Source organism: Lissotriton helveticus, chromosome 4_1, assembly GCF_964261635.1.
Source record: "Lissotriton helveticus chromosome 4_1, aLisHel1.1, whole genome shotgun sequence".
In the NCBI taxonomy this organism is placed as follows: domain Eukaryota; kingdom Metazoa; phylum Chordata; class Amphibia; order Caudata; family Salamandridae; genus Lissotriton; species Lissotriton helveticus.
Window position 1 is genome coordinate 965,285,511 of NC_136063.1, and position 23,347 is coordinate 965,308,857.

The window sequence follows — 23,347 nt, forward strand, 5'->3', positions numbered from 1 at the left end:
CCGCGCATGCGCAGAGTAACTTGCTCAGACACAGGCAGCCCCCACCCCTCCCACCCCACCCCGGGACACATGCACACGCAGGCAGGAAGGCCCACACACACACAGACACGCGCGCGCACCCCCCCCCGCCGCACCCACACGCACGCACACACACACACACACACACATACAGAGACCCCCCCCGCCGCATACATAGAAGGGCCCCCGGCCGCCGCATAAATGAGGCCTCACGCCCCTCCTCTCTATTCGGGACTCACCGGGTCGGCTGGCGCTCGGCGCCGGGCCGGTCTCTCCTTCTCCAGCGGGGGCTCCATCTTCTGCACGGGGCCCCCCGCCATGGCTGGCACGGCATCTCCAGTCACAACAGGCAAAGCTTCCGCAAGGCAGTGGGAGTGGACACACCTCGTCCCGGCCCCGCCCACAACCAGGCGGCGGGCCGGACATCTGCTTCCGGTGTTTTCCTCCGGGCTGCGGCGGTGATTGTTCTCTCGTCTCCTCCTGTAATGCACCGTTCGCTCCTCTTGTATTTTGTTTGCTCACGATGATCACTTTTGCCTCATGTAATGTAACATTTGCTTGTGTAATTTGTTCACTTGTAATGTTCGTGTGTAATGTTTCTCATGATGTATCATTTCTGTTCCTATTGTGAAGCGCTCTGACGTAAAGTCCGCGCTATATAAAAACGCATAAATAAATAAATAAAGTGCTTGCTCAGTGCCTCCACCCGCCCCTCATTGTATTGTGGATGTTGACGGATGGGTCTTCCTCTTTGAAGAGGCTCTAATGCATTTTGGCGGATTTCCCGGATTTTCGACTGAAACTCGGGAAACGAAACCTAAGCTGAGAGCAGAGACGAAACCTCAGCCGAGGCGGCACCTCGTGCGTGCCGCCCTCTGCCCTGGTGATTGGTGTGAAGAGGGGGTCGCTCCTCTAAGGGGGCAAGGGTATAACTCTGTGCCCGGCTGCTCCCCGAGACAGAAGCGCTCTGGGCTCCACTGACTGCGCCCCGAAATCCTCGCTGACATCGATACTGCCCCCCCAACTCGAAAGACTGAACCCATTAATTCTGATTGCCCCCAGGGGGTATTGAGAACCCCAGTCCACTGCTACCCCACTGATTTCAACAACCAGCCCCTGATTTAAAAAGTGCCCCCCGCGTTCTGCACCCCTGATTTTGAAACTGCCCTCTGATTTCCAGAGTGCGCCCCGGCGTTCACTGCCCGCACCCCCAGCCGGGTGACTCCTCCAGTGCTCTTGGCCTCTCGGTCCCGTCCCTTGGAGCATCCGGACCCGGAGCCGAGGATGGACCGGGGGCTCCTGGTCGGACTCTGCCTCCTCTGCTGCCTCTCAGCCGGTAAGTGGGGTAACCCCTCCCCCTACACACACGAGGTGCTTTACTAGCTGAAGCCCATTAATAAGGTGGCGGGGACAGTGGCAAAAGGAGAAAATAACCGAAAAGGCGCCGAGAGGCCGGGCATCACTGAGCGACTCTTTCTTTTCTTTCCTCCGTTTTCTTTTCTTCTTTTTTATTTTACAGTATTTCCCTTCTCTTATTTCTCGCCGTTCCTTCAGATCACAAATAATTTCTTGCTTTTTTCAATTGGTTTCCTCTATTTTTCACTCCTCCGTGTTTCTTTTCATCATATTGCATTACAAATGCTATAGGTGTCACATTTGCGAAAGTTATAACTATTGGCATTGTAAATGACGAAGCTATTAATTTTGCTATTTTCAAAACCAACACATAAATAAAAAAATTGTCATTTACAATTCCAATAGCTCAAACTTTCCTAATGCGAGACCTATTGCATTGCAAATGCTTGTTTGGTTAGCGCCCGATGGGCCCACTTGACGACGAAACATGTGGACAGCAATTCCGCCAACATAAGATCTGTGAGCCATTGGGCGATAAAGCGGGCCATGGAGGATCCTTCACATCCCTTCGGCAGGCCAATGAAGCACAGGTTATTGCGCCTCGCACGGCCTTCAGCACCTCCCACTCTCGAGGCTAGTTCTTGGGAGACTACAGTCAGTTTATTAACTTTTTTCTGGAGGGTAGACACCGAATCTTCCACTGTTGATACCCGTGCCTCTGCTTTGGTGATACGGTCCACAGCTTGTCGAAGGATCTGGAGCAGGAATGAGACCTCTGTCCCTACAGCACTGATTTTGGCACCTAGTATATCCCTGGCATCATTGATCGCTGCTAGGTCAGCACTGTCCGGTTCCGCACTCCCTCTTTCACCACTGGTGATGCCCCCGGCGGGCGTGGTGAACTGGTCGAGGGTGCCTTGCTTGGGGCCAGGGCGGCCAAGTTTGTCTAAGCCCATAGTGACTTCTCGGGGGCAAGCGCCGAGGTCTTCCACAGGATGAGGTGCTTAATTTGTACCCTCACTGTCACCAAGGAGTATGGCTCGGGCCAGAAGGAACTGCAGGGTTGGCACCTAGCTCACTGCAGTGGGGCCCGCAGGCGGGTCCTCACGGATTCAGGTGACCCCAGGCCGCAAGTCGCACTGAGCCTAGCTCGGTCGCTTCTGCAGTCCGCAGTCACCCGCCAAGGAGACCCCGAAAGGTGACCAAACTTGCCTGACCACCCACCAGCAGCTCTCCCCACAGGATGTCCTGCCTCCGATGTCCAGCGGCGCTGCAAAGACCTCCAGGGGCCACGCGCCTCCCACCACCTGATGTGACTCAAGGGTTGAATACTGGAGGGGTGGAAGGGGGCCCCTCTAGCTGTCGGGGGGGGGGGGGCATCATGGCCATATGTCGACCCCGCTCCACCCCCTACGCGGACACGCCGGTAGTTAGCAATAAAGGCGATCCCGTCCACGGCTGCACCCTGTTTACCCCGAGGATGTAGCACACGGGGGAATACAAGGGCAATGACCAGGGGTCCAGGTCTCCTATGGCCGTCTGTATGGCTGCTGTGATTGCTGTTTGCGAGGCTCCCCCGGCCTGGGACTGGAATATGTCATCGGCGTAGGAAATTCCTGGTCACAAGGCCCCCGGCACTTAAACCCGGCCAAGTTCTGTGCTGGATCTCACCGTAGGGGGCATGGACCACGTGGTGATCTTATGGAGAATTTTGGCTCCTGGAGTTCTGCCGCTCCACAGCCTCGACAAATCTAGCGGAGCCCACCAGCCGGGAGATGGATAGGGTCGGGTGCGGCCGCACACCCAAGCTCCGAGCCGCACCAGCACCTGTGCAGCGCAACAGCATGCTGCATCAGCAGCTGAAGGTCTCGTGTCCCAGGGGAGGGGCAGTCCCACCGCGAACAGGCCCCGCTTGGGATCAAGAATCAGAGGCGGAAAATGCCGAGGCCTAGGGGAGTCCCACGCCCACCGCACAGCTCACCTCTGGGGCCTCGACCTGGCCCCCAGCCTCCGATGTCTCTCAAGCCGCGAGTCCGGCCACGGGCAAAGGGCGCGTGCTCGAGCTCTGGCCCGTGACTACTCCTCAGCGAATATATGACGATACAACGAATTCCGTTGCAACGCATGCCTTTACCACGCATGCGTTACAACGGAATTCGTTTACCACGCATAAACATTTCCTCGACTATTTGTGTGGTGACGTCATACGTCGTTAAGAGAAAACTGCATTTTTTCCCGATTTCTCTTAATCGACTCTGATGCCGACGTGACTTCAGGTGAGTTGTTTTATTTGGGGGGGAGACCCCCCCAAGCCCCCCCCTTTTTTTTTACCTTTACCACATATGCCTTTACTACAAACATCGTAGTAAAGGCATGCGTGGTAAAGGCATTAGTGGTAACCACGCATGCGTTGTACTGCATGCTTGGTTAAAGATTTCGTGGAAACGGCCTCGTTGTAAAGGCCGTTTCCCCTCCTCAGCACTCAAGCGGCAGGGTGTGCTCGTCCAGACCCCTCAGCAGCCGAGCTCCGAATATGTTGTGCCCGGCGTTATCAGGAACAGGACCTGCGCAACAGTGAGTTCTCTGGACAGGATAATTGTCGGCTAACTTTCGGATTATGGCGTGGACGCTCAGAGCCCGATCAGGCTGCGACCGCCATGTTGGCTTTCCAAGCCACCCCCCCGTCTATTTCCAATTTTATTGTGTAATGTAATTAAAAATTCAGGGGCTGAGAGTTCTAAATATTTGCTTAAAATTCAAATTAGATATATGGTTTAAATTGTTTCTTTCAGCCTATGATAGCGTTATTTGAGTGTTACAATTTTGGGCTTGTTTTTGGGGTAGGAACAGTTTTTTGGGGGCTTTTTTTTTTGTTGGGCAGGTATATATACCGCAAACCGACCTGAAGGTGTTTGAATGTTTTACATGAGCACCAGTTACTTTACAAGAGGACACATTCATTTGTTGGTAGGCACAGGGAGAATAAGTGATTTGTCCAGAATCATAGGATGCTGAACCGAAGCAAAGGCTCGAACCTGCTGCAAGCTTTGAAAGGCATTTCAAATGTGGCAACACTGGACTTACCGGAAATCATATTTGGGTACCGGCCTCTGGCTTTCCAGAATCAGAAAACATAAGTCGCTGGTATCTATGTCTAAGAAAGTAGCCACCCGACAAGAAAACGTAGTTAGTCAGAAATACAATTGAAAAACATATGATTTCAAATGCCCCATATGGCTAAGGTGACCAGAATTCTAAAGCAAACAAGCCTTGGCATAGCTAATATGTCTCGCTTTTGGGACCTTATAAGTATTTAGTTATGCAGCAGAATATCCTTGGTGCAACAACATGAACTGTTGCATGGCTAAACACTTATAAGGTCCCAAATGCGAGACCTATTGGCTATGCCAATGCTTGTGTTTGTTAGGCACGGGGAGATTGAGTGATTTGCCCAGAATCACAGGATGTTGAGCGTCCTTGCCGAGACTCGAACCCGGTTCCCCAGATTTGAGGTCAACCGCCCTAGCTGTTGGGCCAACTCCTCTCCCTTGTTTATTTAAATTTGTGCAGATCAAAACATTGTACTGATTGCTAATACTCTGTGTATATTTAGCATATCTTCATGTCGAAATGCTCTTGAATCATAAATGAATTTATATAGGAACGAATATCTGCAAAATATAGACTGAATGGGAGTCGTTTCTGTTATGCTAAGTGTGCCAAAATGTGCCTTAACCGGAGCTGGCTAGTCACCTATTTACTTGCAGTGAGAGAGAGAGAGAGAGAGAGAGAATGCGCCGCTGTCACCACAGGGGAAATATTTGTTATTACCGATCGGACTTATCCTATACCGATTGGGACAATAAACCCATATTATTCAATCTTTGACTACGCGCTGATGAACTACATTTCTAATATGGATAACAGATAGACCAATTACCGCATGCAATTGTATTTAATCTCTGGATCAACAGATACCACACCACATTCTTGAAGGACAGCGGATACATTGACCAGATATTTACTTGGAACTTTTGACCTTTATCGGATAAGACAAGCCTTTCTCATCTGTTGCGGTGCTACTCCTTTAGAGCTTCATCTTTCGTCTTCACTCAAAGTCAATTTTTATTAGCAGAAGTCCCTTTTTGGGACGAAACGCATCGGCTGTATGGTGCTTCACCCTTTTTGAAATAAAGAAATCAAAACGAGGAACTTCATTCTCCGTGACTTATTGAAAGTATAAATCAAATGTCAAATGTTGTGGTGCACCTGTGCTTTTATGTTCAATTTATTCAGTTCCTTAGGGAACTAGCACTGTTATAGTGGGTGCTATTCAGTGTGCACACAAACCCACATTTAAATATTAGGGGTACTAATTAATAATTGGGGTTATTCTTTGTTAGATGCTGTTTCTAAGAAGGTCCCACTGTTAGGTCTCTTCTATCCATATAATCACATGTTGTGGTTAACTTCCTGTGGTTTGTACACATTTGTTGTTTTATCTTTACCTCCTCGTGAAATTATGGTTTACCACTTACTTGCTGTGCGTAGTTGAAGTGTTCACCAATGCTCGATATTTTTTATGTTGAATCCTAACACTGTTCTGCATTCAACAATGAGTCGTAGAGCCAGTAAATAGGCCCAAAGTCGTGTTGATTGTTCTCTGTAACATTCACAAAGAGGTAACACTTGATAGTTATCCTTAACGTCCCAAAATATTGATAAACCTGATGCAAAAGAAAGATAGAAGATGGCGGGGACTGCAGGTGGCTCCTCCGCCTGGCCTCTACATGACAACGCACGTTAAAGTAGAAAGAGTATAGTGCTGAAAGCACCCGTTGGAGAAAAGCATTTCTCATGCATTTCTAGGGTTGGCCAAATTTAAAGCGCTATCCTTAGCCTCATCTTCAAGCCTTCCTAAACCAATGAACACCCGCTAAAGCTTATAACTCTTGGTTTCAACATTGGGGGGGCTGTACCCTTAGGACACCCCAAAGTGAAGCAACCACGGCTTCCCTGTAGCCATGAAGTGTTGCCTCAGTGCGGTCACGTGACTACACACTTCTTAAGAAGCTAGAGTAGCCTTGTCACAACCAGTTCCCCTTCCTGGTGGCTGCAAGCCTCAGGTAAGTGAGTTGAAGGCTCGTCCACAGCTTGAGATGCTGCCAGTCCTTGCCATGTTTATGTCTATATCCAAAGGCTTTTATAGTGCCGGCTTTTATAGTAAGCAGGTTTCAAAGTGATGCAAAGGCTCTCAATTTTAAATTAAGAGACTGTGAACTGAGAGAGGGTGAACTTAGTCTAGTAGTGACAGTTCATATGTGCAAGAAAGTCAAGTTTTTTTTCTTATCATTAACAATCTAACTTCTAACCTATTGTATAAATGGGGGAGGAAGGAGAGAGGTTGGACGGGAGAGGGGAAAGAGTTATACAAGCGAAGAAGGAGGAAGTGAGAACGTGAGTATCTAAAGGAGTGCAGTGGGTGAAAGGAGTGCGATGAAAAAAAATTAGTGAAGAGAGAAAGAGAAGAGGCACAAAGGGAAGAGGAAAGAAAAGAGCAAAGGAGGGTGAGGGGAAGGACCAGGGGCGTAGAAAAAAGAGAGGTGGGGTTGGGGAAGGGAAAGAGCACTGCAGTGCTTCTACCCTGGCACATCTGTGCTGAAAACTTCACTTGGTTAATCCCATGAACCCAGAGTCACATCTGTGGACCCCAGAGAGTTAAATGCCCACCGCAGCACACTTGCACACAGTTAACTCTTTGCAAAGCCCGGCAATCTCCAGCCACGGCACAGCTCATTTACACAAAATGACTCCTGCTTGGAGCTGGAATGGTCAGAGTTTTGTATCCTCTTCCTGGTGGCATCTTAAGGAATTTGGGTCCCTAAGCAAGACATACTTTTGGAATGCCTGTGCAATACAACTTGTTCTTTTATTATCCATTTTATGTGAATTCCAAATAAACTTTCTGAAACTGTGGTCGCTGAAAAAACAGCAGAAAAATGCCTTGACAGGGCGCCAATAAATCCTTAAGAAATTTAAAGGGAGACAGAGTTAAAGGTAGGCAGAGAAAAGCAGAGGGGTTCGAATACAGACGTAGAGGCGACATAGAGAGAAAGTTAACTTTCCTGGGGTGGGAGATGACGGGGGTGCTGCATGGTGGGGTTATGCAGGGGCTCGAGAACACCAACTAAGCAGCAAGACGATAGGACACCTACAAAATAAGAAAAAATGACTACTTAAGAAAGTTTGTATGAGAATTGTTTATTTAGCTTTAATTCTTGGCTCTGCACGCTGGGAGTCACAGCTTACCTGCGAGACTTCCCGCGGGGTCCTCTGCGTTCCGTAGTATGTTTCGGCTTTGCTGCCGTCTTCCGGGTGACACACGTCCCGCAGCTCTCAGACTCTGTGCTGAGGGACAACTGGCAGGAGTCTGACCGCGTTTCGACGTCTGTGCAACTGTCGGCCTCAGAAGTCCGGGAAACTGAAGTCTTTTTGTAATTAGAGCGGAGGTGACGTTGGGTGCCGCGCAAAGTGCTTGGGCCTCGCACGGGGTACCAAGATTGTGAAAGGGGCACTGTGCCTTGTACAGTAGAGCTTTTGCAGTACTACTACAAAAAGCATTGCTTAAAAGCGGATGCCCATTCTCAGCGAATGTGCTCAGCCGGAGTGCAGCGCAGCTGTGAAAGTGATGCGGTCGCGAAAGTGAAACTGATCGCGATCAAGTGAACATGAATAAAGGGGGGCGGGAAGAAGGTAAACACGAACAATGGGAGGGAGCGGGACGAAAGTGAACATGGAGAGCTGGAGGGGGAGAGATTAAAGGCAACAAACTATGTCGAGAGGGGGGCGGGAACAAAGTCAACATGGATGGGACTCCAAGATATCAGCAGAGCTTGGAACACGAACAGGAAAGAGTGTGGCCGATTTTGCTAGACGCGCTCTGTGGAAGGTTTATGAGCCATGAAAGAAAGGCATGAAAGAAATGGTGGCTGCGCGCGTAACCGCTAGCTTGGGGCCAGCAAAAGCGTGTAGTAGCACTTTGAAAACCCACTTACTAAAGGTCTCACAGAGCAGCAAACGCGCTGGCTCAGGCGAGACCTAAAAAACAGGACATTTGACAAAAATAGAAGAAGGACTACAATGTTGCTTCAACTGAGCCCACAGAATGACAGCGCTCCTTAGCAGAGAATTACAGAAGAGGCAATAAGAACATAAATAAATTGCAATGTTTAAGGCCAGTTGCATGCATGTTAATTAAATTGCTTTCTCGTAAGTGCTGCTAACTAGCCCTGCTTCAGCAAACACAAAAAGGCACCTCCTACCGTTTTCGGTCGACCCTCTCTGAAAACCGGGACTTGAGCTAAATTTCTAGAAATCTGCCGGGACCGCTGGTGGGAAACGGGGACTGTCCCGGCACATCCGGGACACCTGGTCACCCTACATATGGCTGTCTGCGTCACCCCAAAACATAATTTTAGCTAAGAAATATGTTAGGCTCATTCGGTTAATCGGACAGTATTTGAAGTTCCTGCGAGCGGCAGCAGTCTCCCGGGCTGCAGGCGCGAGCTGGGCGGCCTCGGCGCAGCAGGCAGGAGAGTTCGCCTGGCTGTGACGTCACTGCCGCTTTTCCCGGCTCCGCCGCCATATCTACCGGTACCGGCGTCTTACGTAGCCGTCAGCGGGCTGTAACCTGGCAGCGGCGGGCGTGCGCCTGCGGGTAGGGGGGGCGAGGGAGAGGAACAGTTGGCGCTACAGCCTCGGGGGTCGTTCTACCTGTGCAGAGAAAGTCTGGGAGAAGCCCAGCAGGATCTGCGCACTCACGGACCCCGCCGCCTGAGCGCTGGCGCCGGGCAAGGGAGGAAGCATGTCCGCGTTTTCGGAGGCGGCGCTGGAGAAGAAGCTGTCGGAGCTCAGCAACTCGCAGCAGAGCGTGCAGACGTTGTCCCTTTGGCTCATCCACCACAGGAAGCACTCTCCACTCATCGTCACCGTGTGGGAGCGCGAGCTGCGCAAAGGTAGAACAGCCAGTAAGGGGCGGTGGGCCAGTACCATGCACCCCATCATTTCACAAGCCACTGCACACCCCATCATTGTACAGGCCACTACACACCGCAGCGTACAACACACTACACACCGCAGCGTACAACACACTTCCCTTCAGCGCGAAAAAAGAGTGGTATACACAATATGACCACCAGGCTATGCACGAACACTGCCACCTTCCCCAACTGACATGCGGACTCTGTCACCACCATAGCGCCCACCTTGAATACAAGCGCAAACACTATAGTTCACTGATCCTTCATTATTTAGATCTCTCCCAGGGCAAAAGTATTTGCCACAGCCTATCCTAATGCACAGTGCCGATGCATTAGGGGCTGTGCGCAGCGGGCGGTAGAGTTTCGACTCTAACACCCCCCGTAGCCCGAACACCCTATGGTGCCCTCCACTCCCAATTCTCGTGCTGTGTTGCACCTTCAAAGCTCAAATGTATGTTCAGAGTCTTTTGACCCAACACATTATTGCGCCAGCGCGGCTTTCCATGTTTCCTTAAAACGGGTATGGGAGAGTTCGCAGGTTTTCAGAGTTCTCAGCAGCGGATCAAATATTTCACTAAGTGCATAGTGGAGACAGCTGTCGAGATCAACTATGGAAATGTATTATTCTTGTGTATGGTTTAACTTTTGTGTTCATTACATAGCGCGTGCTGATTGGTCCCTTTTGCACTCATGAACTTCCGGTTTAAAGGTATAGCCCTTATCACCAGGTGTGACATTTGTTGGAGTCCGAGTTTGAACTGATTTCAAACCGAGTCCCTCGCTTAATTTGTGAGGCTGAAGGCTTCCTCTAATACAGTTAACTGCTACATGGCCAATGCTGATATTGTTATCTCCCACGTGCTCAGCAACATGTCCATTAACAGGTATAATTAAATAACCAAAGAGGGGTAAAACAGCACATCTTACAAGGGATAAATCCATAAATAAGTGTAGTGTGCTGTTCTTCCATGACACTGTATTCTGAGTCGAAATGGTGCAGTGAGGATCACCAATTGGTAATGGATGGTCCCATTCTTGGGATGCAATCACTCTCCCCCACCTAGGTGGCATGTTTCATCACCAGGCTTGCTCCTCGCTGAGCAGGCACTGCAGTACACAGCAGGCCTCCAAAAGCAGAACTCAAGCGGGTATCTATTACTTTATCCTGGCCTTTGCCATGGTGCATGTGAATGTCCTTCAATGCAGGTTGAAGGGAGCGGTGGTGTTAAATATAGGTCTGGGCAATCCCTATTCTATACTTCTTATTCCTAGCGAATGTCTATGCCCATTTAAAAACAAACCGTGAACCAAGTGGGCATAGTAAGGAGCCCTTGGTTTTACTGTGTCATTAATTGTAATTTAAATTTATAAAGCGCATTATCACGCAGAGGTCTCTAAGCGCTGCACACCTGGACTCGATTGATTGGGTAGGCCGGCTTAAATTGGGCCCTAAGCTTCTGAGAAAAGCACGGTCTTCAGCTTTTGCCTAAAGAGGAGGAGGTTCACTTCCTTGCGTAAGTTAACTGGGAGGCTGTTCCACACCGGGGGAATCAATGTGGAAAAGGCTCTCCCGCCCATGGAGGACAGCTTAAAGCGGGGGCAGACTAGTAGACGGGCCTCTGCTGACCTAAGCATTCAACTGGGGACATAGTTGGATACGCGGTCCTTGATGGAACTTGGAGCTAGGCCGTACAAGGATTTATGTGTAATGCAGAGGCCTTTGAACTTGATTCTCTGCCTGTGCCAGTGTAAATCGCGCAGTAGGGGCGTGGTGTGTACTCGTCTTGATTTCTTGAAGATTAATCTAGCCGCGTCATTCATGACAACCTGCAATCTGGTTAATAGTTGTTGTGGAAGACCAGAGTACAAAGAGATGCCATAATCTAGACGCGACAGTATCATTGCTGAGACTGCCCGTCTAAGTGTGGCGAAGGAGAGGAGCGAAGATAGTTTACGCAGCAGTCCAACGCAAGTTCCCACGACTGCCGAAACTTGTTGTATCATGGACAGTTTGCCATCAATTTTGATGCCAAGACAAGACTTTTCACGGCCATGGCAGGTTTCGGAGAAGGCCCAAGTTCTTTTGGCCAGAAGAGCTCATTCCAAGGACTGGAGAGTGTGGTAACCGCCAGCACCTCAGTTTTATCCCAGCAGTACGGTGGGTTTCGCAGGGAAACGTGATCAGCTGACACGAAGACCCTGACAGGAGGTTTGCGGGTATGTTGTAACTTCACCACCTCGAGGTGTTGAACTAAAAAACACTGTGTAATGAGTGAAAGGATGAACCCCTGTAAGCCCTGATGAAGTTGCGACACAAGACAGCAACGAAACATGTTAGCAATTCAATATTAGGTTTGGTATAACAGAAACCAATTTTAGTTTGAAAGGTTTGCAGCCCAGAATAAAAGTCAAAGTGGCCAGCAAGCTTCTCAATTTTAGTGGTGTAAACTACACTTTTGATTTTTCACCAGGGGTGTTTGTGTTGATTTGTGTACGAATGGGAGTTATTATTTGTGTCTCCTGAATAGTGAAATGATCTGTTGATTTCACTTTCTTTTCTTTTCTCTTCCTTTCACGAGTGAGAGAGAGTTACCAATGATGATAAGTGGGTAAACTGGTAATCACTAGCCAGTAACCCCTTGTGGCGGTTCTTCCGTGAGGTGCTCTCGCCTCACATTTTTTCATTGTATGGAAAGTGGGGTTTGTAGGTGGCAGTTGACCTGTGGTCTTTTATTCGTGAATTTGACACTGTGACATAAATGAAATTCATATAAATAGGGAATGAAAGAAAATTGATTATCCCAAGATGTCACGTTTATAATGAAAGGTGTGTCCTGAAGGAGGAGTCTCTTGTTGTTTATATAGGTCTTTGAGTGGGGGGCAGCCTCCTCCTTTTTTTCCCCCTGTGCTCCAAGTAGAGGAAAATTTAGTCCTGACAATGGCAGACGTAAAACATCTTCCTGGGTTGGGAGAAAAGTGGTTGGAGGGAAAGTGACCCTGCAAACACTCAGATTTTTGCATGAGCAAATCTAGACATGCAAATTGGCTGATGCTAAAATGTAGTTCACAGGATTTTATTTCTTGACCTACTTCTGGAAGTTCTTCCGAATTCACAAAAGCCGTATATCTGCACTTAATGCAAGGACATATACCGAAGGTGCACTTTTGAGACTTTCTTTAATAATTGGGCGCCTAATATGGTCTGGCATTAATAACCATGTCCTTTTGTGTTTATTTAAATTCTGCCTCTCTCTCTCTCTATCGACTAGCTTCAGTGAGTGACAGCATTCTGCTCTATCACAAGGATCATATTGCCACAGTAGTTTCAGGCACTGAACAAAACTACTTTGTGTGCTTTTTGAGACCAAAAACTATTTTTACTTTTGCTAATGTTTGTTATAATGGTGAGGGCCCGGCTGCTTACGCAAGTAGGTTTTACAAAAACAATGCCAAAACAAGTCACACATTGACAAAACCAAAAGGCCCACCACCAATTTCAGACCTGCTGACTGGCCAATGCTAGCTTATTTTTATATTCTCCATAATCCTATTGAAACTGGTTACAGCGATTTTTTTTTTTGATTTTTTTTGTTTAAATATTTTTGGGAAATACTAGCACATATCAACACGTTTTACTAACTTATGCTGCAAAGAAATGGTACCAAATGTTTACAAAAGTTTAGTGAAATGTTTTTTTTCCTACTTTTTTGTGTACATTTTATTTTGACAGCAAAGAATCATCCATCTTGCTTTGAAACTTACGCAAATATTTGCATCTAATCGGAGAGCATTCTGGGAGCATTAGACATAACCTCATAGTGCTAAACTTTGAAAATGTGTATACACCTTGTTACACTAGAACCACTGTCAGTAGTGCAGTACGAGATGGAAACATTTACTTGAAGCACTCACCCTAATTATAAAGGCTGTGTATTAATGAACCATAAATACAAGTTTGAACAGCATTTACACATGGACACAAATATTACCTTAACTGCACACAGTTTCTTTCCCTCATTCATAACGTAGTACTGTAAACTGGCAGCCAAAGCGTTTGTGCTGTAGGGGTTGGGCTTCCTTGTCCAAAGGACAAAATGCACATGAAAACATGTTGCCCTTGACCCCAAACAATAGGTCCTGGGTATCGGGCTCTGAGCCAGACCCTTGGCTCTGCTGTGTTTCAGCTTGCCCTGTTAATTTGCTGGCTCGCCCACTTCTATCCAAGATACAGTCTCAGTCTTTGATTCCAGGCCCTGTTTTACCTTCTTGCTGGGTCACAGAAATTGGTAGATCTGTCTCTGTGATCACACAACGTCTTTGTCAGTTGATGCTAGATTGCAGGCAGTGACCCAGCTTCTCAGATCTAGCCTCAGAGAATGGACAGACCTCATCATGCCTTGGTATCAGGTGTTTTGTTTCGGCAGTTGTGGCTGCCTGGCTTAGGGGTAGGTCCTCTGTTTCAACAGTGATCCTTCCAGGTCACAGAGCTCATTAAAGCAGTGGCAGAAGAAGTCCCGCTGATCATGCTGCAGGGATTCCCCACAGCATGCTGTATCTTGGGGTTAACAATGCTTTACGTAGGTCATTATGTATTTTAACCCGCTGACCCCTTACAGCTTGGGTCTGCACTGATTTTGCTCCTGGCACAAGCCAGTTGTTGTAGGTGATCCATACACTGAGAGCATGTCTGGGTTTCTCCTGGACAGTCTCCTCCATCAGAAAAAGCCAGTCTCCTTTCTCCTTGAGCCGGCCTGCTTCTCAGTGCTACGTAGTCCCACATCTTCTCCAGGATGTAGGCTTCTTGTGATTTCCTCTCACTTTTAGATGCCTAGCTGGTTTTCAGACACCCAACCCTCGTTCACAGCAACTCTTAGAATACTCTGAAGATCACTTCATCCTTTTGCCAATAAGAATCTCCCCGGAACTCGAACTAGCACACATCCCATGCATTCATAGAACCAAATCAGGTGCACAGGTGTTCTTAAAGCGTGGAACACACTACACATCAGAGCTACCTCCTCTCTCCTTGAATTCCGCAAGAACTTGAAGACCTGGCTTTCCATTAACCAACCTACGATAGGCTGGTCTAGGCACACAAACCTGTTAAGCGCCAGTATACCCTCGCGGGTGATATTGATCTTTATAAATGCGCATAACCAAACCTGGAACTGAATGAAATAGGATGGCTAGTGTCTCACATGTATACTCCTTTTCAAATCTGGAGTGTTGATTCACTTTCTAAAGTCTAGGAACTGGTTTGTGGTTGTTCCCTTTCCAAATTAAATTTTCTGGCTTTGCTAAGTTATGGCTCTCTTAGCAGGTAGTGATGATGCTGGTTACAAGCAAGAATATCAAACACATGCATAAAAGAAGTGCGAAGAGTCTGCACCAAGTTATCATCAGCCTTCCAGAGGTATTGTCTGTGAAAGGAAAAAAGAGCAGGCTTTGCCTAGAAACTTCCTCACCCTTAACAATAGAATCTGCTGATTCACTAAAATTCTTTAACCAAATAGCAGCCCTGAGGAAGGACTGATCAGCAGTCCCCTACTAAAAGATTCACAGCCTTTACGCTAGTACAAACAAGTCAGTTTTACACAAGCTCCAAATGGTCCAAAATGCAGCAGCACGACTAGTGCTGAAATAGCCTAGGAGGTCCTCTGCATCAGCAGCTTTAGAAACACTCCACTGGCTGCCAATCCACAAAAGAGTTCTGTTTAAGGTCCTGATAATCACTTTCAGGATAATCCACTCCTCGGGTCCCCACTATCTCGGAACCAGATTCATGCGCTACACACCCTCCCAGAGTCTTAGGTTGTCCAGCGCCAACCTGTTGAGAATACCAGCATTCAGACTTGTCTCGAAGGGAGTAAAATCTCTTGCAGTAATAGGCACTAAGGCATGGAACAAACTCCCAAACCAGCTCCGCCATATCTAATCCCAGACTCTTTTCAGAAAAGCTCTAATGACTTGGATTTTCTCAACATCTGATACTCTATGCAGATCTTATCTAATGCCTTTCCCTCACTTATCGCAGCCACCCAGTATGTTTCCAACATTGGGTTCCGCTTAGGGCCATGATGCTCATGAAATGTTAGTAGTGCTCTACAAGTTGTCAATTACATTACATAGAATTTGAGGCTAGTCATGTCTCGATCCTCCTACACTTCAGTGTCTGAAGGGACCTCCATCCAGCTCCAGGAATGCAAGCAATACCCGTCCATTGTCTGGGGAAACTGTACTCTAGCCATCATCTGGGGTCATGTCAAAGCAGGGGTTATCCAAAATGCTGCCTGCCATTCCCACTTATCACCAGAACAGAGTCTTGCTACCATTCAAACCACATATATGCACTCAACATGCACACAGGATGTCAGTGCAGGGGTCTGGGTGTTGCATAGCAGCAGAACTGTAGATGGATTAGGCAATACTCCTAAACCAGAAAAATGTTAACCCACAAAATGTGTATGCTGCTGCCACTGCTTCATGGTTACAACCCAGGACATGAACACTAGTTTTTTATCTGTGTAGAAGGCATGCTTTGTGTACTCCTCCATGTTTCCAGGATTGCACAAACATTTGCATAGGGGCTCTAACGAAATTAAAGAAGCATCCTTGCATCAGGCAAGAGTTTAACCCCTTCAGTGCTGCGCGAATTTCGCTGCAGTGCTGAAGGGTTTAAAACTGTATTGGCTCATGACGGAAATGTTCCGTCATCAGCACCGGAGCACCGACGCTGATGTCGGAACCGTTCCGTCATGAGCATGCAAGGGGTTAAGAAGCGTATAGTTAGGCTGATTCTGCCTTTAAAAATTGCCTCAGGAGACCCGTATCTCTAAACAGGCATCTGTAGATGTGACCCTGTGGAGCCACACTACTCTTGTGGATCCAAGAAAGAATTCAAAGTGGGTGCCATCGTGGATCTGTGAATATAAAAATTAAACCAGTTTGTCCATTGTGCTAAAATTCGCATTAAATGCAAGATGTTGGTGCCTCGCTCAAGTTGTGACTAATAGTGGCCACTTCTACTTCTGTGCCAATAGAGAGGGTGTGTGTGTGTGATATATATTAAAAGTGCATTTAATTCAGCCAATTTGGGTATTTCAGTCTAGCCATTTCATTTTGTTTAGTCTTTGGAAAGGGGGCTACTAAACGCAATTACTCCACAATGTACACCCCCCCCCCCCAAAAAAAAAGCATTTGCAATGCAATAGGTCTCGCATTTACAAGAGTTTGAGCTTTTGCCATTGTAAATGACAATGCCTTTTATTTATGTCTTGTTTTTAAAACCGATAAATAAAAGACAGTCATTTACAATGCCAATAGCTCAAACTCTCGTAAATGAGACCTATTGCATAGCAAATGCATTTGCCGCCGGTGCTATCAAAATGTTTTTTTAAAAAAGAGTTTGGAGAGAGCGTGTCCTACAAAACTATTTGAGAAAATAGTGCTCAGAGGCTGTAATTAAAGCCAGCCAAGTAACAACACGTGTAACAGGGGATGTCGCCATGGGAGTTTACAAAATGAGACAAGGTGGTACTAAGGAGGGACTGCTGAGCGTGTTGACCAATCAACAGCCACAGTTTAGAGTGGACAATGACACAAGCAAATGAAAAATATGGGCGGAGCTTCAAGTCCCTACATGAATACAGCATGCCTACTACATGCATCCTGTAGTTCTGTTTAAGGGGTATTCATATTTGGCTTACGGTATTCACATATATGTCAAATGTGCATGTATGGAGAGATTACAGCTTTATCCTTGCGTAAATATGATTTAGGCCTCCTAGAACAACATTTAGGAACCGGATACCAAGCTTTGACTACATAATATGCAGTTCATTTGGGACCTTCACTCACAACCCTGGTCTGTGCACAGTCACCTCCTGCCCTTACAGTCCATCCAAGGAAACAGGCTACCAGACAGCAGGCGGAAAAAACAAACACTCCCCACAAAGGCCGAACTGTCTAATCCCCAAAACCTGGCAGCAGCAGGACGGGGCCCCTCTCTCATGCCATCTTTTATTGCCTGCTTTACATTTCCAGGCATTAATTGGGGAAAGGAACAGCAGCAGCACTGACGTTAATGTTAACATTAGCATAACAACGGTCAGAGAGCAAAAACATGGTGCCATGTTTGTTAGTGGCAGGTTAATTATTTGCAGGGAGCAACCAATGTGCTCCCTTTCACCTCATGTTGCCAAAAGATTTTAGGAGGAATTTGCGTAAAAATGAGCATGGTCAAATAGAAGACTAAACTGGGTATTGCCACATGTGATGATATGTGTTTTTAAAGACCAGTGCTCTGCAAGTAAAACGATGGTAAAAATGCGAGTGAAAGAAAATTAATTATGTACTTAATGATCCCTGGTGGGCTGATATTGTGAGTGTGCAGATACAAAGTGAGGGCCAGCCTGAGAAGAGTTGCATTATGGGTACGATAGAGAGTAGAGAGCCAATAAACAAACACAGGGCAGTGGCTTCCAGAATCAGAGGCCGGGCCGTAGGCCTCTCTGACGCACTGCTGTGCTGGGGCTCGGGGTAAAGCTGGGATGCTGTGAAGTAATTAAATGCAGTGTCTAGGACTGCGACATCTGGAGGGATGTGGAGTTTTGTGGCGCTAGCTCTCTCGCTGCAGGTGGCCCGGCCTAGAGAAAGGTGGCGGCCACACACAATATGTTTTAACTTGCTGCATGCATGGCTGAGACTGGCACTGTGATGGGGGCTTAACATGCTTGGAGTCACAGCCTTCCCTGGTCAATAATTCCAAGGTCAGTTATATCTGTTAATTGCCTGTTTCATCATTTCACAGCCCAGCCTTCAGCTTGGCCCACAAAGGCACAATGAGTATTTAACAACTGTTAATGACCTCAACAGAAGGCAATGACGCTTAAATAAAGACGATAACAGCAGGGATGAGGTCTGTCCATTATCACTGGAGCATTGTGTGAACACCAATGTGTCCACCTATTTTCTTAGATGCACCTTCTGCTGCAAAAGTATGAACTGGTTTTATTCATTTTTTGAGTGTTTTGATTTAAAAGATGTGGGGGTCGGAACGAGGAAAGATTGCACACCTGTTTTCTATCACCAACATTCTGGTCATTGTACTTGTCTGCTTGCTTCGGGACTCGTGAAACAAATGACTTCATACACAGCACAGAAATAAACAATGACAAAAGTTACCACAGAAGTAACACTTATGACAGGGAGGTCAATGGCGTGGTCTCAAGCTTAGTATTCTGTGGTACGACCGTGAAATAGGAGTCCTAATGTTGTGTTGTCAGTGACGTAGCCAATGTATCAAGTGCAAGGAGGCAAATGGGCCCCTTGGCCGCTGTTTACATTCTGAAATTCAGCAATAGCAAGGGTTCAGTGTGCCCCGGTGCCACTCCACCTGCTACCAATATGGAAGTTACACCCCTGTGGAAATGAATGCTTATGCTGGTGAAATCAATTAACACCATGTGCTCCCTAACACTGTCCACAAAACCTTCAGGGGTGCGCGTGTGCACTGCCCGTTTTAAAATTAGTGCCAGGCGAAGCTAAACTGTGAATTCCAAATGCAGTTCGAGTGCTCCTTACGTTTGCCCAACACGTGGAAACTTGAGCCCTGCTTCTAAACTCGTTCCATGGACATGTTTCAGCAGCCAGCCCTTGGAAATGTACAGTGGAGCTGAAAAACACGCTTGGCGCAGGAACAATTTCCCTGAGAATATATTAAAAACACATTAAATATAGAGGTGATGTTGGTGCGCCAAGTAACCTGATTCACTAAAGAAGACGCCACTGGTAAAATCTGATGCTACCCACTGAGTTCTCAAAACGTACAAAGTCCATACGTGTCAAATTCACCCATACAAGTTTTTAGGTCTTGCGCCTAGTGTTGCAGTGCGCAGCACAGCGAGAGACCTCATGTAGGGGGTTTCAAAACTATCCTAAGAATCGCACACGCTCGTGCATGTGCTTTTTCTTTTGTCCTACCCTATTGGCCTTTGCATGCGTCTTTTTAACAAAGAGAGCACGCAATTGGCCAAAGGCGGGCGCATTGCTCTGCCCATGGCCTATTGGTGGCGGTTACCCGCACAGCCTCCATATGGTTTCAATTATCGTGCCCAGACACGGACGCGATAATTGAAACCACATGGCTCGCTGTGGCGCGCGCACTACTCGCTGGCTTGTTCTTTTTCTGGATCCATTTCACAGGGAAGCAACTAAATGAAAGAAGGAAAGAGGTTGTGAACCGTTTTTTTGGATCCATTGTACAGGGAAGCAACTAAATGAAAGAAGGAAAGAGAGGTTGTGAACCGTTTCTTCAAGTCACGGTTTTCAGTAATTCATTTGGCAGGAACAAAAGCGTTACTGCTAGTGCAGACGTGATGTTAGGAGCCGCTGCAGCGGGGTGTTATTTAGATCTCATTAGAAATTATTTCAGTCACAGCATTACCCGTGTTCTGTGGTACTTTACATTCTTTAATCTTCATGTAAGTGCAACCTTTCTGGCTTTGCAAAGTGCTAATGAGCCACATTTGCTGAAGGGCACCCACGTGATCAAATATCTATCTTAACTCAGCATTTTGTAATGTTAATTCCTGTGATCCCATCCTTTGCCCCTGCATTTCACCTTTACCTCCAGCCTGTAGCTGTGTTCCTTTCCTTAGTATCCTCACCTGTGCTTCACTCACTTCCTTGCACTAGTGTTTTTAGGCCGTAGTTCTTTTGCATCCTGCAGTGTTTCACACGCTCCTGTGTCATCCTGTAGCCTTCAGTATGCTGAAGCCCTGTCCCTTCCCTTGGGTTCCCGTAGGTGATTACCCCCGCCCCGCTAGTACTCCACTCATTTGTTCGTGCTTCAGGTTGTCTCGCTATCTCCTTGCCCTGTGGTCCCAGTACCCCAATAGTCCCAGTTGGGTGCCCCTCACGCTGTCCCATTTCCTCTGTACCACTCTCGTCCTGTCGTTCCTCAACAGTCCAGTAGCAATCCATATAGATGTCTTTGCCCCTATAGCCATCTTTTGTTCTGCCCTGTCCTCACACCTTTACTCTCTCGCAGCGGCTCGCCCTTGCTTTCCCTATGAACTCCTTGCAACCTGTTTGTCGCTTTGTAGGTTTCCCCTATAGCCCTCCGGTCTCATGTTCGGTGGCACCCCTTGCGCTCTCGTAGCCCCCACTCTGTTTCCTCGCCATCCTCGGAACCTAACCATTGTAATTGGATTGGCGATGTCCCGACAGCTCTCCAACCTTCTGAATCCACGAGAGGGCATCATGTTAATATTGCCAAATGTAGTGGCACTTAACTTATGGATCGGATAATTTGTTGCTTAGAGAAGCGAAATAAGAGCTCGAGGCTGACGCTTGAGGTGATGTCAAGGTTAAGAGTTCAAACTCAGTCAAAGCCGCCTCCTCCTTTTATCCCTCGGAGGTCGAAGAAACAGGACAATTAATAGCAGCATGAACACTTGTTGGTTCCAGCACTTAGAAGCTGCCGACATGTAACTTGTTTGATCATACTACAGTGCTGTTACTCAAGGAAAGGAAATAAACATCTTGGAATCTGATAAAACCGATGCTCAACAGTTAATATTAGCTTTTCTATTTGTTGCAACCCAGACATCAGACGTACATGAACAGAGAAACTGTAATTACCTCCGCCCTCACCAGAGAACCATCATCTTGTGTGAGATGTACCGCATCTTGAGTGAACACAGAATTTGTACAGTTCACTCCCAAAACGCTTGTCACATGCAAGTATAGTTGAACCGCATATATTCAGGGTATGAGAAGAACCTCAGTTACCGAGGAATGATTGGACTTTTAAACAAGCATTTGCAATGCTATAGGTCTCGCATTACTGAAAGTTTGATCTACTGGCGTTGCAAATAATGCAACGCCAATAGCTTAAACTTTTAGTAATGCGAGACCTATTGCATTGCAAATGCTTGTTTTCTTTGCAGCTTCCGAGATGATCTGGAGCCGTCGGGGGGAGGGGGGGAGGGAAAGTGAAAGCGTGCCATGTGCGTGTTGTGCTCAAAGGCCGGGACCGTACACGTTCACATCGCCTGTCCGGGCGCGTGCACATCTCCTGTCCCCCTTCCGAACAAAAATCGACGACAATCGTCCAGCCAAGAGAGCAGCGCATACGCTGCGTCGCTAGGCGAGACCTAAAAATGGGGGAAAGGTAAGTTTGATTTGAAGGGGCATTAAAACTCACAAAGCTCTCTTTGCATCTAAAAACAGTAAGCATGTGTGGCCAGAACAACTCAAATCCTGTTGGCTCACACCTGCCAGTTCACTCTGAACACTTTAACAGTCCTACTGACAGCCACTATAATGAACCCATTATTCCAGCAGTACTGGGCGATTTCCGATGTTTCATCTGATTCTTCATTAGCAGTGTAAGTCGTTCTGTAATAACGGGGTAACTCAACCACTTTGGGCCTTAAAAATTGGACCCAGGAGCCCATGCTGTGAAAATGGACAATCGGGGGGAAACTTTCCAAGTATGTGGCCAGCACAAAATCTTTATCAGGAGTTGGGAACCCTACACCTTCTGCTGATTTCCTTGTCTTCCAAGCTACTGAAATCCACTCGCACACTACAACCTCAAAGAAGGTTCTGCTTTGACATTACAGGCAGTTAATTGCCTGTGAGACATTGGACACTAACGTAGTCCAATACCATCCATGCACATCCGCTGCTCCAAACGCGCCGTAAAATACCCTCAATCACAATAAAACTGCATACGTTAAACCCAGACAATGAATCCATTGAAGCTCTGGCATGATGTCTGTCACACATATTTCTCTAATTGCCTTCATGTCCAGAAACTCTGAAATATTAAAAGGATTTACACAATTTATTTGGGAGATATGACTTAGTTCTATTTAGTTTATTTGCATATTGTATCCAGTCTCAATGCTGCTTTATAAGGTGGCACAGAATAGCACTTCTGGCACATGTTGAAAACTAGCACAGTAATAAAACGTAAAAGCATTTTGTACCTAATAAAGCAACCAACTTTCCTATGTTACTAGATATTTTAAAACCTCAGATAGCAGCCCTTGTAGCTAATGCAGTTTTTCACACTGGTATCACCACAGACGTGATTAAATAGCTTAATATTTCAGACCTACATGGAAGCTCCAAATTCCATTGATTTTTTTCTGGCGTCTGCCACTTCAAAGTTGGGGCAAAGCTAATCACAAGGTAGAATTATATGTCTGCTTATTATTTGGCGTTTGAATGAAAAGGAAATGAAAAGCGTATTCTGGAATCGAGGGAGCCTCAAGCCACTAATCATCCAGGATCTATAATTCGAGACTGTCCCAGATACCAGTTGCTTAAGGATAGTGCTCATGCCATAGAAAAAGAGGCTTGATGTGAGCTGGAAGCTCATTTTTCAGCGTGATAAACGTTGCTGTAAAAATAATAAACCTGGGAGAGCAGCATCAATGTGTAACACGAAGGGCATTGGCTTCCATCTTTCCTGCACACAATTTGTGCAGCGGGCTCCTATTCTGTGACAGCCTTATGAAGCAGTGGTGATGATTAATGGGTCTTTTTCTAAGAACTGGCAGCAGTATTGACTCCTGTCACTTTCCTGCTTGGATCTGTCCTCCTGAAAACACCAGGTTAAACTGAATATTGCTGCAGCAAATGCATCTCCCTTGTTGTTTTTCCTAATTTTTTTTATGGGGACTTCTCTGAATTTGGTTGGGGTCTGCTGGGGCTTTTTGACCGGGTCTGTCACCTGGTATATTAAAATAAATATTTTTCGTCGCCCAGTTCAGCCGTTCCTAAAATGAGGAGCCCAGGCTGACTGGTGTTGGGTAACAATACATATACAGGCGTCCTTTAATGTTAAATTTGGGCCAGTTTAGGCTGTGGTGTCCTGAGAAAACAGATATACACTGACAACAGAATCTCGATTCTGGGAC

General features: G+C 46.9%; 1 protein-coding gene across 5 annotated transcripts in view; it reads left to right on the forward strand.

Annotated features, from left to right (window-relative positions):
• Positions 1 to 8,916: 8,916 nt before the first annotated feature.
• Positions 8,917 to 23,347, forward strand: part of RPRD1A (regulation of nuclear pre-mRNA domain containing 1A) — a 346,882-nt gene continuing 332,451 nt past the window's right edge. For 4 of the 5 annotated variants that reach the window (XM_078687586.1, XM_078687585.1, XM_078687584.1 and 1 more), the window contains exon 1: positions 9,018 to 9,389. In XM_078687586.1, the coding sequence (XP_078543712.1) occupies positions 9,239 to 9,389 (151 nt within the window). In that variant the 5' untranslated portion in view covers positions 9,018 to 9,238. Of the gene's footprint in view, positions 9,390 to 23,347 lie in introns of all 5 variants that reach the window. The other variant, XM_078687582.1, reaches the window with a different exon arrangement.